This window comes from Crinia signifera, chromosome 3, assembly GCF_055691185.1.
Source record: "Crinia signifera chromosome 3, ASM5569118v1, whole genome shotgun sequence".
Taxonomy (NCBI): domain Eukaryota; kingdom Metazoa; phylum Chordata; class Amphibia; order Anura; family Myobatrachidae; genus Crinia; species Crinia signifera.
In genome coordinates, this window is record NC_139219.1 from 135,256,051 (window position 1) to 135,272,937 (window position 16,887).

At 43.8% G+C, this 16,887-nt stretch overlaps 1 protein-coding gene across 1 annotated transcript; it reads left to right on the top strand.

Annotated features, from left to right (window-relative positions):
* The first annotated feature begins 2,676 nt into the window (after window positions 1-2,676).
* Window positions 2,677-16,654, top strand: DYNLT1 (dynein light chain Tctex-type 1). The gene is made up of 5 exons (XM_083176576.1): window positions 2,677-2,837; window positions 10,334-10,375; window positions 11,557-11,680; window positions 14,298-14,375; window positions 16,307-16,654. Exons 1-5 carry the CDS (start codon window positions 2,811-2,813, stop codon window positions 16,375-16,377), a joined length of 342 nt encoding a protein of 113 aa, XP_083032702.1. The 5' UTR covers window positions 2,677-2,810; the 3' UTR covers window positions 16,378-16,654.
* The last annotated feature ends 233 nt before the right edge of the window (window positions 16,655-16,887 follow it).

The window sequence follows — 16,887 nt, forward strand, 5'->3', positions numbered from 1 at the left end:
TTTAATTGACACAATGTTGGAAGATGACAATGCAGAGACTGAACGGCATTTCCATATATTCATAATGACCGTCTCGTGGAATTCAGTCTTCCATTTCCACCCATCCTCGGATTCTGATCAGTTTTCACTCACCAAAGAGCTCTGTGATCAAGGTAAAAGGATAACTGTTATCACTGTTCTCTCATTCAGGCTCCAGTAATCTATACTGGGACAAATTTCCGGTATGGGTCATTGAATCAACCAAATCTAGGTCGACATGCATTTTGTCAACTACTGATGGTCGACAGGGCTTAGGCTGACACCTGAAATATGTCGACATGTTTGGAAGGTCGTCACAAGCATTAGGTCCACAATGGCAAGGTCGACAGTCTAAAGGTCATCTAAGTGTACCGCGCCCCCTTGCATGGCTCGCTACACTCGCCATGCTTTGGGCACCCTATTTTATTCTCCCACCATGCCATAGTGGATGGTAGGGCATGAAATAAGGCCTGTCAGCACGTCGGCTCCAAAAAAGTGAAAAACTCATGTTGACCTTTTGACTGTTGACCTTGCCATTGTCTAATGCTTGTGTCGACCTTCCAACCCTGTTGTCCTTCAGTGGTCTACCCAATGCATGTCGACCTAAATAGGGTAGATCTAGTGCTTGCATCACCAAAGGTCTGTATTTTTTTACAAAGCAAAAGCCAGCGCCAGCTGGAGATGAGGATGAACTTTTTGGGAAATTTTTTAATTATCAGTTGAAATTGGAAAGAGCGAAGCTCAGACCTTCCCCGAAAGGAAGTGTTATATTACAGTATCAACACACTTTCTGTCCACACAAGGCAGGCGCTTAGCCTATTTTACCATCCCCCTTTCTTTCTACAAGTGTCAGCTAAAGTCTGTTGTGCAGGTCTGGCACATATTATTATTAAGCCTCCTGATACCCCTTTCACATTGCACTTTTAAAACGGTATATAGACGTTTTTTCCCATTTTAAAATGGGTACTCTTTACCTAGCACGGCGCCCGCGATTACAATCGCGGGCGTCGGGGGTAAAAAATCGCGGGCATCGCGGGTAAATCAAAAACGGGTGCGACGCGATGCCCGCGATTTTCCCATAGGGATCAATGTTAAAAGTCAGATTGGTCGCGATTTTAGCGTTAATTGGCTCAATGCCCGTGATTTTTACATAGGAAACAATGTTAAATGGGCCACAGAGCCCTAATAGTCCCCCTGAAGTGTGAAATGGCCCCCACAATTTTTAACGCCACCCCACGATCAACGTGAACCCGAAGCGTGGCGAGCGCAGCGAGCCCGCGAGGGGTGGCGGTACGCGTCCTCCGACCTTTTCATACCCCCACTATCCACGTCGGCGTGGAGTTGAGAATAGAATAGTGTGGCGAGCGCAGCGAGCCACCGAGCCCGAAGCGTGGCGAGGGGACGCGGATACCTTCACAGGTAAACGTGTCCCCTCGCGGGCTTCACAGGTGTCCGCGTCGCCGCGGACACCTGTGAAGCCCGTGAGGGGACGCGTATAACTGTGAAGGTATCCGCGTCCGCTCGCCTCGCTGCGCTCGCCACACTATTCTATTCTCAACCCCACGCCGACGTGGATAGTGGGGGTATGAAAAGGTCGGATGACGCGTACCGCCGCCGCTCGCCACGCTTCGGGTTCACGTTGATCGTGGGGTGGCGTTAAAAATTGTGGGGGCCATTTCACACTTCAAGGGGACTATTAGGGCTCTGTGGCCCATTTAACATTGATTCCTATGTAAAAATCGCGACCAATCTGACTTTTAACACTAAAATCGCGACCAATCTGATTTTTAACATTGGTCCCTATGGGAAATCGCGGGCATCGCGGGCATCGCATCGCACCCGTTTTTTAGTGCATGCGATGGTCGCGATGGGCGCCGTGCTAGGTAAAGAGTACCTTAAAATGTTTAAGGCTGCAATGTGAAAGTGCCAAAGTTGATTTACCGGTTAAAGATAACCGGTATTTCAACACGGTTAAAAAGCAGAGTCCTACACGTTTTAAAGCCGTTTTTATTAGCCAGTGTGAATGGCTCTATTTCAATGGCTTGAAACGTGTCCCTTAGGGGTTAAAAGGGTTGAATTTTGAATGGTATTAAATGATTTTTAAAACGGTTTTCACCTGCAATGTGAAAGGTCTCAAGGCTCAGACCCGTTCTAAAGTCCCATTAAAGAATACCGTGTCATTACCCATTTCTGCAATGTGAAAGCAGTATAAGTTTGCCCTTCGAGGGGAAGTACAGTATAATATGGAGGAATTACTAAAAGCTAAAAGTATATTGAACCGGCAGCTGAGCAGGAAACTAAAGTCCAGATGATGCATGAAGGGCAACAAGCTGAAATTCAGACCTATTACCCAACTAGCCTGGTTGTTTTTCCACAAAGTTCAGACAGGCTGTAGGAGACAGTGAGGCAGAGGTGACCAATCCACCTAGAGATGTAGTACCTGGAGAAAACATCTTGGGATTGCTCATACCTCTATTATAAATGGGAGGGTGGAAGGAAGGGGCATCATTTATATATCCATAGCATATTAGCTGTATGGCCTCGTTTCCTCCGCTACACACGCATATAGCACGCCGCTACGATGGACGCTTTGTGCTTATGCCGCCCCACCCGCCCGCACTCACTGCTGCAGCGGAGGCCTGGCCTACCACTAGGAGGTCACATGACAGGGGAAGGGCTCGCTGGGCGTGGCCGACTCGCGCGTCTGTGGCAACCGGCGGTAGGCGGGGCAGCAGGGTCTCGAGTTGCCGGTGGGATCCCGGGGAGCAGGCTGTGCGGACGCTACAGAGGAGATGGATGAGTTTCAGGCGGCGGAGGAGGTGAGAGGGGTCTCGGGGCGATGCAGCCGGTATCAGGCTGCCGCTCACATCTCCCACATGTCCCCGCTCGTTTCGGCCTATGGTTATTTCATAGTGTGGGGCCGAGCCTAGGCACACAGAGCTGCAGCTGCCGGTCCCCGTACTGTCACCGCCCTGGCTGGGGGGCTCCAATGTGTACTGTACATGTGGCAGCTGCGTCTCCTAGCCTGCCGTGGTGCTGCGCCCATAGATGCCACTGCTGAGCCCAGTATGGGGAACATGTCCACTTGCCATGTAGGAGTTGGGCTAGTATATGTATTGCCTCTGTTTGTACACTAAGCTCACATAGTTCAATATATTTTGGGAACCAGCTAACAGCATGCGAGTTTTCTGTAACAACTGAAGTGACTACTGTCTATTATGGACATTTGATTTCGCTTAATGGATTATTACGGACTGCAGTTCTTTGTTCATTATGCAGAAAGACGTAGAGAACTAGGCTAATTATTAATGCTTTGTGGCTTGTATTCTAGATACATGTATCACTGGTTACTGCACTGTACACTTGTCCCGACGTAGTCAAGGCAACCAAAGTTCACACACACGTTTGTCAAGCCTCTATGTACAGCAATGAGTGGCATTGCACAAGTGTAAACAGACTTTACTTTGGGAATAAAGTAATATTTCTTTAATCTGGTTATAAACCTCTGCATTTAAAGCAATAGAGCAGATAGAGCAGTGATTTTCCATCTTTTTACCTTGCGGCACACTAAATAAGACTTTAAAATTGCCAAGGTACACCCCACAGGGCAAAACACATTGGCCACCACAGGAAAAAAAAACAATTCTATTGGCCCCCCACATTAAAAAAATTACACTGGTCCCCACAGGTAACAACAATAAAACACATTGGTCCTTTACATGAAAAGAAGAGACCAGTAAATAACATTTGAACTGGTGGTGGCTTTAAAGGGTTATGGGCATCTCTAGATCTGGAGGCACACTTGAGAACAGCTCAAGGCACACTGGTTTAAAAACACTGCAATAGAGCAAGGGAAAAGAAACATTAAAGAATGTAATATACAGAGTGTGGTGAACATACTTCTACCCTAACAGGTTTAGTTGACAGCATTGAAGTGGGTGGCATATCAGAGGTATGGGGAAGGATTAAATTAACTGGTTAATTACTGCGGTACAATTGATCTTGAACATAAAGCTACGTTAAGGGCCCTTTTCACACATTCTGTGAACACAGTAATTTGCACCATCCCACCTCACCCCCCCAGAGGCAGCAGTTGGGAAAATAACATCTTATAGCAGTGTTAAGATGAAGGGGAGACTACCAGTCAGATAAGTATCATCATTATTTTTTTTACTTTCGTCCATCCTGGTGACACAGCTAACCATGGGATGTAATCGGGTCCAGAGTTAAGTTAAGGCACCTATGCTATGTGTCTAAGAGGCAGGCTTCTCCCCTGCTGCATCCCAGAAGACCTCAGTTTCGTTTAGGTGCCCACAGGAATGGGTGCATATGCTATGGGGCTGTGTGATGCAGCCAGATTAGAGTTAGTTAGGATTTTTGGTACTTGTGAGTTATCCGGGCGCCCGATGTGGTAATTGAATGTCATTACAATAAGCATACGATGCGACGCGATTTGCCATCGCGTCGTATCCCGTCGCATCGTATGCTTATTGTATGGTATACAATGGGATGCGATGCGACGCGACGTGATTTAAACACTTCCCGCCCATTTTTAAACCCGCCCTCTGCCACATCTGGCAGAAAATCAGTGTGAGGTAGTTTTGACAGGAGAAAACAAGTGATTTCCAGTGTTGGTGTGTCTCAGACTATTTGTGAGGTGAAATTTCTGACATTTGCCCCATTTTGCCCCTTACACCCTATTTCCCAATATGGCTTTGGTGGACGGTATCTTCAGCCTCCCTAAAACTGAAGAGGAGACAGTTCAATTCCTGCAGGACAATGGGCTGCTTCCATCCACAGCTACATGTCCAAATGGCCACCCTATGCGCCTGTCTATAAAAGAGCGCAAATGGCGCTGCTACATAAAAAGTTGTGGGAAAAAGCAGAGTCTGCGGGCCTCGCTATTTTACCCCGGATGCAGGCTGCCATTTATGACAATACTGCGCTTCATTTTCTGTTGGTGTGATGAACTCACTTCTATAGAGTTTTGCACAAAGAATTTGAAAATCTGTAATAAAAGTACTATCATTTATAATGCTTTGATGCGGGAGGCATGTCAATGCGACCTGATGTCCCAGCCTCAACGCCAGATTGGTGGACCAGGGAAAATAGTGGAAGTGGATGAGACACTCTTTGCGAAAAGACAAGCCAATGTCGGCAGAGTTCTCCCACAGCAGTGGGTGTTTGGAGGAGTGTGCCGTGAAACAGGGGACTGTTTTATGCTACCAGTTGCGAAGCGAGATGCGACAACTCTGATCAATGCAATTGTGGAGCACGTTGCGCCTGGAAGCACAATTGTCAGCGATTGCTGGCGGGCATACAAAACTGCAGAACTGGAGCGGGCTGGTTACAGTCACTTGAGAGTCAACCATCGCTACAATTTTGTGGACCCGGACACTGGTGCACACACCCAAAACATCGAAAGACTGTGGGGATGTGCAAAATGGCGGAACAAACGCCAGCGGGGCACAGCCCGCCATCACCTGGACTCTTATATGCAGGAGTTTGTGTGGCGAAAGTGCCTGGCGGGAGACAGCCCATTTAACCGCATTCTACATGCGCTCAGTTTGCTAGATAAATAATTACGGTGATTAATTATTGTGTGCTATGTGTTGATTGTTATTATAATTTATTTCTGAGATATGCTAATTACAGTTATTCCTTAAATTCAGTTGTCCTTAATGTGTCAGATATGAATGATATTGATGAATGATATTGGATGTTCACAACCACTCCACTATCAACGTGAACCCGAAGCGTGGCGAGCGCAGCGAGTCCGCAAGGGGCGGCGGTACGCGTCCTCCGACCTTTTCATGCCCTACTATCCACTAGGGCGTGGAGTGAGAATAGAATAGTGTGGCGAGCGCAGCGAGCCACCGAGCCCGAAGCGTGGCAAGCGCACGCGGATACCAGTGAAGCCCACGAAGGTATGCGCTCACCTGTGAAGGTATCCAGGCGCCCAGATAACTCACAAGTACCGGATTTTTTATTTGATTCATTTCTCTTGGCAAGCTGCAGGCTCAGTCTGAGGTTTCTTTAGATACCTCATTACACTGCTTTATAGTGCTGCAGGGGCTGACAGAAGCAATTCTCTGTCATACTCCATTCACACCAGAAATGCAGGGACAAACCCGGGAATTCAGTTCCCGGGACAAGCAGGGACATTCCCGGGTTTGGACCCATTCACACCAGAAATGTCCCTGCATTTTCTGGTATGAGAAGGAGGTGGGGAGGAGGCGGGCAGTTGGCGGGATGGCGGCGGAGGTGGGGAGAATACTCATCCCGTTTGCTGGTCCTCCGTGCAGGCCAGGGATCCACACAGGCGGCGGCGCAAATGACGAGACAGCCGGTGGATGATGATGACGCAGCTCTCCGGCGGCAGTGATGACGCCGGAGAGCTGCGTCATCTTCATCCGCAGCCTGTCCCGTCATTTGCGCCGCCGCCTGTGTGGATCCCTGGCCTGCACGGGACAGGCTGTGGATGAAGATGACGTAGCTCTCCGGCGTCCTCACTGCCGCCGGAGAGCTGCGTCATCATCATCCACCGGCTGTCTCGTCATTTGCGCCCGCCGCCTGCATGAATTCCCGACGGACAGGACACGGAGGACACGGCAACCCGGGTTAGTATACCCTGTACCTTTCAACCCGGCCAGGTCCCCGGGTTGAACCCGGGAACAACCCTGGTACCTAGCCGGGTTGAAATTTGCCCGGGATTTTGTCCCGGGAAACTTTCAAACCAGCGCTAGTACCGGGTTGTTCCCGGATTCAACACAGGAATTTAGGCTGGTGTGAATGGGGTATCAGAGTCCTGGGAGCGGAGAGAAAGCATTCCTTGTTATTTTCAAGAAGAGGTCTCCTGGGCCCTGGGGGGACACTTCACTGTCTCCCTGCTAGAGGGAGGTCTCAGGTGACTGACCCCCCCCCCCCATGCCGCCATTCTACAGAGCTTACTGGTTAACTCCATGGGAAGACATGCCAGTTACAGGAGCCCTGTGCAGCGGGGCACTCCAAAGTGATCCCTTTCAAGGGGAGTCACTAGGAGGTGGAAGAAGCAGCATTTAAGGATCCAATTGATAAAAAAATAGAAGGGTGCCTTCAAGCCACCTTTGAAGGGGTGGGGTTTGTTTTGCGCCCAGTGATTGCTTCAACCTGGGTCTCTAAGGCCATGATTGTTTGGCTGGATGCATTGTGTATTGAACTTCAGCCAGACTCTGAGCTCTTTGCTTTAGCATATATAGACATTGTAGGGGCTCTGCACACACTAAATTAACTGATAATAAATAGTGGAGATTTGGTTCATGAATTGATCAATGCATTTAAGCCTGCAGCCCCCTTCACGGGACCCCACCTTTCTGCAGGTCCTAACACTATCACTGAAAATGGCTACAATACACACAGCTATCACATCAATGTTTGATTCCAGGCATGCTATCTGGTCTGAAGCTCACAGCACACTTTGCTTTTATAGGTGAGCAGCTACCAACACACCTGTCACTAATCATCTAGGGAAATGGTTAACATAAGCTATGGAATCTTAGTTAAAGCAGGGTGCATGAGAGAATGTGACCACAATAAGACTAATTAAAAAAATTAATCTAATAAACAATATATACACTTAACATCGGCACTCACCTTTCCTAGTTTTGGGGTGCCCTATGGCTTGTGACCACATTGTTTAAACAGACATTGTAGGGGCTCTGCACACACTAAATTAACTGATAATAAATAGTGGAGATTTGGTTCATGAATTAATCAATGCATTTAAGCCTAATTAGTTTTAATTAGTCTTTACAGAGAACCTTATGTGATGAGTGTGAAACCGCTCAAGATAAATCCACGGAAAAGTCTGACCAGTCAGATATGCTCAGATAGATGATGGACTGGATGAAACAGTCATTTGTTTCAAAAAAGGGAATTTCGGTACTTGTGTATTTTGGCGGCGCCCATCGCATCGTATACCATAACGTATGCGATGCGATTTCGTGCCATAGTGTACGATGGCATACAATTTTCAAATTGTATGCCATTGTACATGGCATACAATGCCATACGATGCAATAAAAAAAATTTATAAGCACCCTAATGGGTGCTTATACAATGTTAAGCACCCTAATGGGTGCTTACAATGTTAAATGCGCCCCCATGCCACCCCCCCACTATAAACGTGAACCCGAAGCGTGGCGAGCGCAGCGGTACGCGTCCTACAACCTTTTCATACCCCCACTATCCACGTCGGCGTGGAGTTGAAAATATAAAGTGTGGCGAGCGCAGCGGATACCTTCACAGGTATCCGCGTCCCCTGGCGGGCTTCACAGGTGTCCGCGTGGCGAGGGGACGCGGACACCTGTGAAGCCCGCCAGGGGACGTGTATACCTGTGAAGGTATCCGCATCCCCTCGGTATGAAAAGGTCGTAGGACGCGTACCGCCGCCCCTCGAGGGCTCGCTGCACTCGCCACGCTTCGGGTTCACGTTTATAGTGGGGGGGTGGCGTGGGGGTGCATTTAACATTGTAAGCACCCATTAGGGTGCTCAAAAGCACCCTTTAGGGTGTTTATACGATTTTTCATCGCATAGGGGATCAAAATCGTATCGCATGCCATCGGGTACATGGCATGCGATGCGATACGTTCATCGTACGATGCTGAAATCGGGCGCCGCCAAAATACACAAGTACCGGAATTTCTGAAGTCTCAACATCCAAAATGATCCAGAGATCAAGCGGGTCTTAAATATGAGGGCGCAGGTTCCTCAGAAAAAAATTAGTATATTGAGGACCCCTCTGATAAAGAATCGTACGTATAGAACACATTAGAACAGTACAAATTATATAGAACTAGACCTAACAGTGACAGAAAAACAAAAACAGAGCCCAAATCTTAGTACACAATACAGCTAAGATATAGGGAAGTTAATGAGAATAGATGCAAGTATAGATTGTAGGTGAGTAAGAGAGCTGTAATTGAAAGGCAAGAAGAGTGCTGTGAGAACAGGAGGGAGGAGGGCCCTGCTCTAAGGATCTTACAATCTAGAAGGAGGGGGGGACAGACAGGTGACATGAGGTACAGGTAAGGAAACCTGAGGCAAGAAGTGAGCATGGCAGGACATGAGGCAGCAGGTAGAGAGAATGGACAAAGTAGTCCTCTCCCTCCTATCCTCCTTCATCCCCTCCACCTGCACCCTTGACCCCTAACAGCCCATGCCACAACACACCATGCTGCATACTACTTTAATGTTCTCAGGCAGTGTTATTTAACAGTACTAAATAAAGTATACAGTACAGTAGATTTCCAGTAGTTTAAACTTTCATATTTTGGTACTTGTTTCCTATCTGGGCGCCCGCTAAGTTAATTGCGCACCATGCTATTCTCCGTATCAAAATCGGATCGCATCGTATCGGATACCACAAATGCACATACACGATATTGAACGATGCGATCCGATCCGATTTCGTTCCCGCTTTTATGGTTGGCCCATAGGATGGGCCATCTGTAACACTACTGTATTTATTAACCCTTCAAAGCCCTCCCCTTGTCACATCTGCACAGAAACACAGTATTGACGTGAACCCGAAGCGTGGCGAGCGGCGGCGGTACGCGTCCTCCGACTTTTTCATACCCCCACTATCCACGTCGGCGTGGAGTTGAGAATAGAATAGTGTGGCGAGCGCAGCGAGCCACCGAGCCCGAAGCGTGGCGAGCGGACGCGGATACTTCACAGGTATCCGCGTCCCCTCGCGGGGCTCGCTGCGCTCGCCACGCTTCGGGCTCGGTGGCTCGCTGCGCTCGCCACCCTATTCTATTCTCAACTCCACGCCGACGTGGATAGTGGGGGTATGAAAAAGTCGGAGGACGCGTACCGCTGCGCTCGCCACGCTTCGGGTTGACGTCAATACTGGGGTGGCGTTAACAATGGAGGCGCATTTTAAAGCATCAGGGGGGGTTTCCTATACAAATCGTGGGTTTGCGGGGTTATTACATTGAAATCAATGTAAAATCGGGTCTCAGGGACCATTTAACATTGATTCCAATGTAAAAATCAGGTTGATCGCATCACCGCATGCGATGCAATCCGATTTTAAAATGAAATCTGATCGGATAGCATCGTATGCCATCGTACATCATTGAGTACCGAATCCGATGCGATGCGATCCGATTTCATTACGGTGCCGTACGTAGAAAACCTGGGCGCCCAGATAGGAAACAAGTACCCATATTTTTGATGGGTTATAGGAAAAGAACATCGTCTATTTTTATTTTTTGCGTAGTCACATGTGGAGTAGTGAAAGTAATTTTTTTTTTCTTTTTTTTTTTCCAGTCCTCATTTGTTGTAGATGAAGTAAGCAACATCATTAAAGAGGTAAGAGTTTACTTTGCTTGTAAAATAAAATCGGTACCATATGTTGAAATAACGGAACAATGGTAGTATGTGTTGTGCTATATATGTAATGCATGTATGTAAGATAGAGAAAAGCACCTCCTAGTGCAGTACGTCTAGGAATTATATTTTTAAGACCACAAACCAATTAATAAAGGTGACCTGTAGAAAGTGGTTCCAAACCATGTGTATCAACACATCTGTTATTGCGAATTAGCCTGGAGTTACCATGTTCACCACTTCAGTGTTTCCTCTGTATAATTCTTCTCCTTATAGTGTACTCTGTTAGTTTCAACAGGATGTACATACAGAGAGACCAAAAAAAGCACAAAACTGTCACAAAATGTAATAATACAAAAGATGACACAGATTTTGCCTGTACAATGTAGAGTTTAAAAAAAGTGGCGACCCCTATGTTGACCTTTTGATTGTTGACCCTCCCCATGTCGACCTATTGCTTGTATCAACCTAACCCATGTCGACCATCCTATGATCCATAACCAAGCAATACACCATTTTGCCACTTGGTCCTGGAGAAAAGGGGTTAGCCCCTTGAAACGTCATGTTGACAAGGTACTTGGTGTCATATTGAGCTTTTTTTTTTTTTTTTTTTACGAAGTCCAAAGAATTTTCTGGATATGAGGTTTGATTATGAGGTTGGATTATATGTACCTATTAGGAGGGCACCCCGATAACATTACTTATTGTTGTGAGTGCCAAACCCCTCAAAAGATATTATACAGTATGTATAATATAATTATGTATCCATGGGATGGGTACTCTCTAAAAAGATGAGACCACAGTGCTGGTGCCCTCATAGCATAAATGGCAAATAATAGGTATGAAGATGCGGCACTGATTTCAAAGCTGAGTGCTGCACCTTCATACCTGCAGGTGCCTATACACGCTGTGATTAATAGATTACAAAAATGCATGCTACACATCACATGTTTTTAGTACTAGATGCACTGCTATCTAGTACAGAAAGTATGGAAAGCATTGCAGCATGAATGGATGGCTGTGTGTGTGTGTGTGTGTGTGTGTGTATATATGTATGTATATGTGTATATGTGTGTATATATATATATATAATTTTTTTTTTTTTTTAAAGTTCATTTTATTGGGACATTACTTTTAAAATATATTTTTTTTTCTGTACTCAGTCTATAGAAAGTGCCATTGGGGGCAATGCTTATCAACACAACAAAGTCAACCAATGGACTACGAATGTAGTGGAGCAAACACTGAGCCAACTTACAAAGCTGGGCAAGCCATTCAAGTACATTGGTATGCAATTGTTTCATTTATTCCATAATGCTAAACTGTAGCTACAGTGTGTGTGTGTGTGTGTGTATGTATATGTGTATATGTGTATATATATATATATATATATATATATATATATATATATATATATATATATATATATATATATATATATATATATATATATATCACTCACCATATTAAAAGCAATTTTAGGTTTTATTCCATGTAGATAGAAAAAGCTGACATACCATCGACGTAATGTGACGTTTCGGTCTTACAAAAGACCATCATCAGGATTCCATACAGCTTAAGTTTCAACAACCGTCAGACAAGCAACCTGGCATCCATCCCTGGGGAGGATACACCTGTACTGCCTCACCGGGCCAGCTTAAATACCTATATGCAGGAAGTGACATCGTCACCCCAAGCATTTCCACACCTCACTCAATCACTCTCTCAAAACACGGTTTTTAATGTATATATATATATATATATATATATATATATATATATATATATATATATATATATATATATATATATATATATATATATATATATATATATATATATATATATATATATATATATATATCTCTGCAATCGGGACACAAAGGTAGCAGTAAGCAAGCTCCACTTGTGATCTTTTAAAATGTGCCAGTGAGTAATTAGTGCACCTGTGTATCTGTGAGGTGACCTGGAAAATGTGCATTGTTGGGGGTCCCTGAGGACCGAGGTTGAGAACCACTGCTTTAGAGAAATCTTGATAAAAGAGCCTTGTGGCTTTGAAACTATTAATGGATAAACCTGCCTGCTGTGTTTTCTTTCGGAGTGCCGCCGCACCTCCCCAAGATATATATGTTCTAATTTTTTTATTTTTTTTTTTACCTATGATTTCTGACTTCTTTCTTTTTCACTTTGCTCACCCCCACCCCGCCCCCACCATAACCACTTCCGCTCCTATCTCTTGATATACTGTAGGTCGGGAACAAGATGGCGTGTGCAGTAGTCCAATACCCTGCACAGCTTGTGCAATACTGAGTAACTTTTGATTGGATTTTGACTGTATAGTCAAAATAGAATAGACATCGAACCGTTTTCAGCCGCATTCGATCCTGATCCACAGCATCTAAATCAAATGGAAAAATAGACTGTGCAGGCAAGACTATATAGTACAGATCTGTTCTATATAGTGAAAATCAATGCTTGCCATGCGATTCGATCCCTATTCAATCCCGATCGAATAGCAAGGCAATCACACCGTGTGTGTACACACCTTTTCTGCTAATAATGGCTTAGGTCAGTGGGGGCCGACTCCAGTAATCCAGAAGAGTTAACGTTTTCCAGGTCTCCTCACAGAATGGCAAATGAAATCATTAATTCTACCTGTGGATCTTTTAAAATGTGTCAGTAAGTAATGATTTCACCTGTGCACCAGCTAGTGGTCTGGAAATTGTGAACTGTTGGTAGTTCCCAAGGAATGGAGTTGGATACCTCTGGCTTAGGTAATAAAATTACAAAATGATAATTTACTGTTTTTCGCCACTAATGTTGCTCCTACTTGTGAAAATGATTTGATTTTAAATACATACTAGCTTTAATAGCAATATATTTACCATTTTAGTATTCACCAAGCATTGCTTCCTATATAATATAGCACTCTGTCTTTCTATGATTTCTGACTGTAGAAAAAAAAAAAGACTCCTGGAAGAGTAGGGAAAATGTATTAAGCCTGATAAAGTGGCAACAAAGCTGTACTAAATTGGAAGGTGATAACACCCCAGCCAAACAACTCCTAAAGGGGTGTACACAGGGGCAATTCTTCTAACCGATTTTGGCTAAATCGGCATAATAAATAATAATTAGCGATGCGCGGCCCTGCAGCATCGCTATCACCTTGGCAAATAGACAGTGCAGGCAAGAATATTCTTGCTACACTATGTATGTGGCCGCTGCTCCTGGGGCTGGCAGAATGTAGTTGGCTGTCTCTCTAAAGCAGTGGTTCCCAACCCTGGTCCTCAAGTACCCCCAACAGTGCACATTTTCCAGGTCACCCGGCAGGTGCACTCATTATTCAGGCACATTTGAAAAGATCCACAGGTGGAGCTAATTATAGTACTTGTGATTCTGTGTGGAGACCTGCAAAACATGCACTGTTGGGGGTACTTGAGGACCAGGGTTGGGAACCACTGCTCTAAAGGCTTAACTTCATCTTGATACACATGGCATTACTGTCATTTTTCAAACACAGCTGGTAGGCTGGTACTTTATTACCTTCCACTTGATCACTTAATACATCTTCCCCACTGTCTGGTAAATTCTTGTAGTGTAAATTTTGTTTGTTATGTTTTCAAACTTACAAAACAAATTATCTAAAGATGTAAAATTACAATATAGCCTGTAACTGTATACAGATAAGGATTTGTGGGAATCGAACCCAAGACCTCAATACTTTGACTGCAACTCCTTCTGTTCTATGCCAATGTTACCAGACACATGACTAGATACTAGCCACATTTAAGCAACACAAATATGACATGCAAATGTCCTGAAAACCTATCTGGTTGCTCTTTTTCTTTTATGTATATGCAATATTTGTTTCATCACACTGTTAAATGAACACATGTCTTCACAGTTACATGTGTGATCATGCAAAAGAATGGTGCTGGTCTTCATACCGCAAGCTCCTGTTTTTGGGATAACGCAACGGATGGTAAGAATGCATATTGGAAAGTATAACTTGGGAGATCTTTCCTTACTTTATTTCTCTATTGTTATATACTGTATATATTCTTTTCTCTATAACCATCTGGGGGACACCGCTGACCATATGGTGTAGTGAGGGCTTAGGTAATAGCACTTTACTGGTTACATTTTTCTACAATATAGCCCTTCTTTTAAATTACATGCTGAAGGAAAAGTACAGCATGTTGGGGATTATTTATCAAGCATCGGGTTGTAAAACCCATCATTTTATGTAGTGTTTCTGCCTGGTGTTTAAAACAGCGTTGTTTTACTAATAAGACCTGGCTAGTAGAAGCATTGCCCTTTTCAACATCGAGCAGAAACAACTGGTTTTACAATCCGACTATAAATAAACCCATACGTGGTTTAGTGTGTGTTTATATCTTGTGACAAACTAGGCAATATTTAGGCACACATCTTGCTGAACCAGTTTGCTGTAGTTTTACCTGAATTGTCTGGGTGGCACAGACCATATCACCATTGGTTCCAGCATGATACCAGAAAGAAAGTATTCCTGCGTATTTCCTCACTCACAAACAGCCAACTAATGCAAATTTTCCACCAAAAACCCAGGTCTGATCCTGATTTATGGACACTGTTACAACCCAGGCATCAGGGGGAGGGGGGGGGGTGTAACTGCATGTTTACCAAATCAGGAGCTCTCTTGGTGGATCTGTGAAGATGTTACCCAGCTATGTGTACCCAGCCTACTACAGATAAGGGTCAATTTTCATTGTTAGATGAAAGCATTTTAAGAAGCTATATGACTTTTTAAGTGTAAAAGGAAAGGGTTGTAGAAGACCAGCTTTATACTAGAAAAAAGGAAGCCATTAGATGCTAGATCCTAAGCCCTAACTATAGCTCATAATCAGCAGTGTCCCTCAGATAGACTCAGAGGTATATGTACTAAAGTTTCTAAAAATTAAAATAGGTAATGTTGCCCATAGCAACCAATCAGATTTTCTAGGATGCAATAGAGAAATGATAGCCCGAAATTCTTTTTATTTTTACAAGCTTTATCAAATTCACCCCTTAGTCTGTTCTACATTCTACTGAATTAGAGGGGAGGTAAAAAGCTAAGATTTACTTGCAGAATCTCTTACATGCTTATAAACCACGTCTAGTGCAGTGTTTGTGGTAAAAGTTGGGTCATTGATCACTATAGTGGGGGACATTTACTAGGATGGGAGTTCTATTTCATATGAGAAGTTGCTATAAGCTACCAAGCAGAATCTACTTACTTATTTAGCACCTTCTAGAAGATAATAGGTAGTATCTGAGTTGTCCATAGCAACAGCCCATCTGAAAAAGAACTCCCATCTTAGTAAATTTCCACCCAGTGACTGGGATGAATTTTTCACACTTGTTCTAATGTTTGTACATAATGGGACAGATGTATTAAGCCTTAACAAGAGAAATATGCAAGGGTGATCGAGGGTTAGATTTATGAAGCAGTGATAAGGGAGGAGAAGTGATAAAGTGCCTGGTACTTTATCACTGGCCAATCAGCTCCTGACTGTTAAGTTACAGGCTGGGTTGAAATAGGAGCTGATTGGCCAGTGATAAATTACCAGGCACTGTATCACTTCTCCTCCCTTATCACTGCTTCATAAATCTACCCCAAAGAGAGATAAACGTCCAGCCAATCACCTGCTAACTGACTTTTTTCAAACACAGCCTGTAACATGGCAGTTAGCAGGTGATTGGCTGGACGTTTATCTCTCTTTATCACCCTTGCATTTATCTCTTGTTAAGGCTTAATACATCTGCCCCAATGACTGTTAATACCTTAATCCAAACCGAAATCTCATGTTTAAAAAAAAAAAACAATTCTGCAACATAAAGTTCATATGGCTGTTTCCAGTTTTTGATATATACATTTTTTTTTTTTTTTTGCAGGAAGCTGTACTGTGAGATGGGAGAACAAGACTATGTACTGTATAGTCAGTGCCTTTGGACTTGCAATATAACCTTTACCCCTATGCATTGTCATTCTACGTTATCAGATTTGAACACTTTGAAATTCCTTGAGTTTATCTTCTTCTTTGTTTTTTAGTTTGTCACAGTTTCCACTAATCCCGTTATGTGAAATTTTTTTTTTTATCCTTCTCAGTTCTTGAACCTACATGTTATTTGAGGTGCTATAACCTTAAAGTGCCACTAAAAACTTGCTTTAATGAATGTAATTAATAAACTATCACATTTCATATTTTAGCTAGAACAAAATAAATTATTGTTTCAAATATATTTTATATATTATTTATTTTTTATATGTTGCTATTTTTTTAGATGTATTTTCTGTAGAAAGCTTTAATAAGAATTGGTATAACATTTATAATGAACATCCAAAGGGAGTAGCATTACAAGTAATTCTTATTGTACAGTAATTGGGTTACAGTACAGGTTGAGTCTCCCTTATCCATATATCCAAAAACCAAAATATGCCTCAGACCGTGGTTTTTCAGAATATTTAGGTTTTT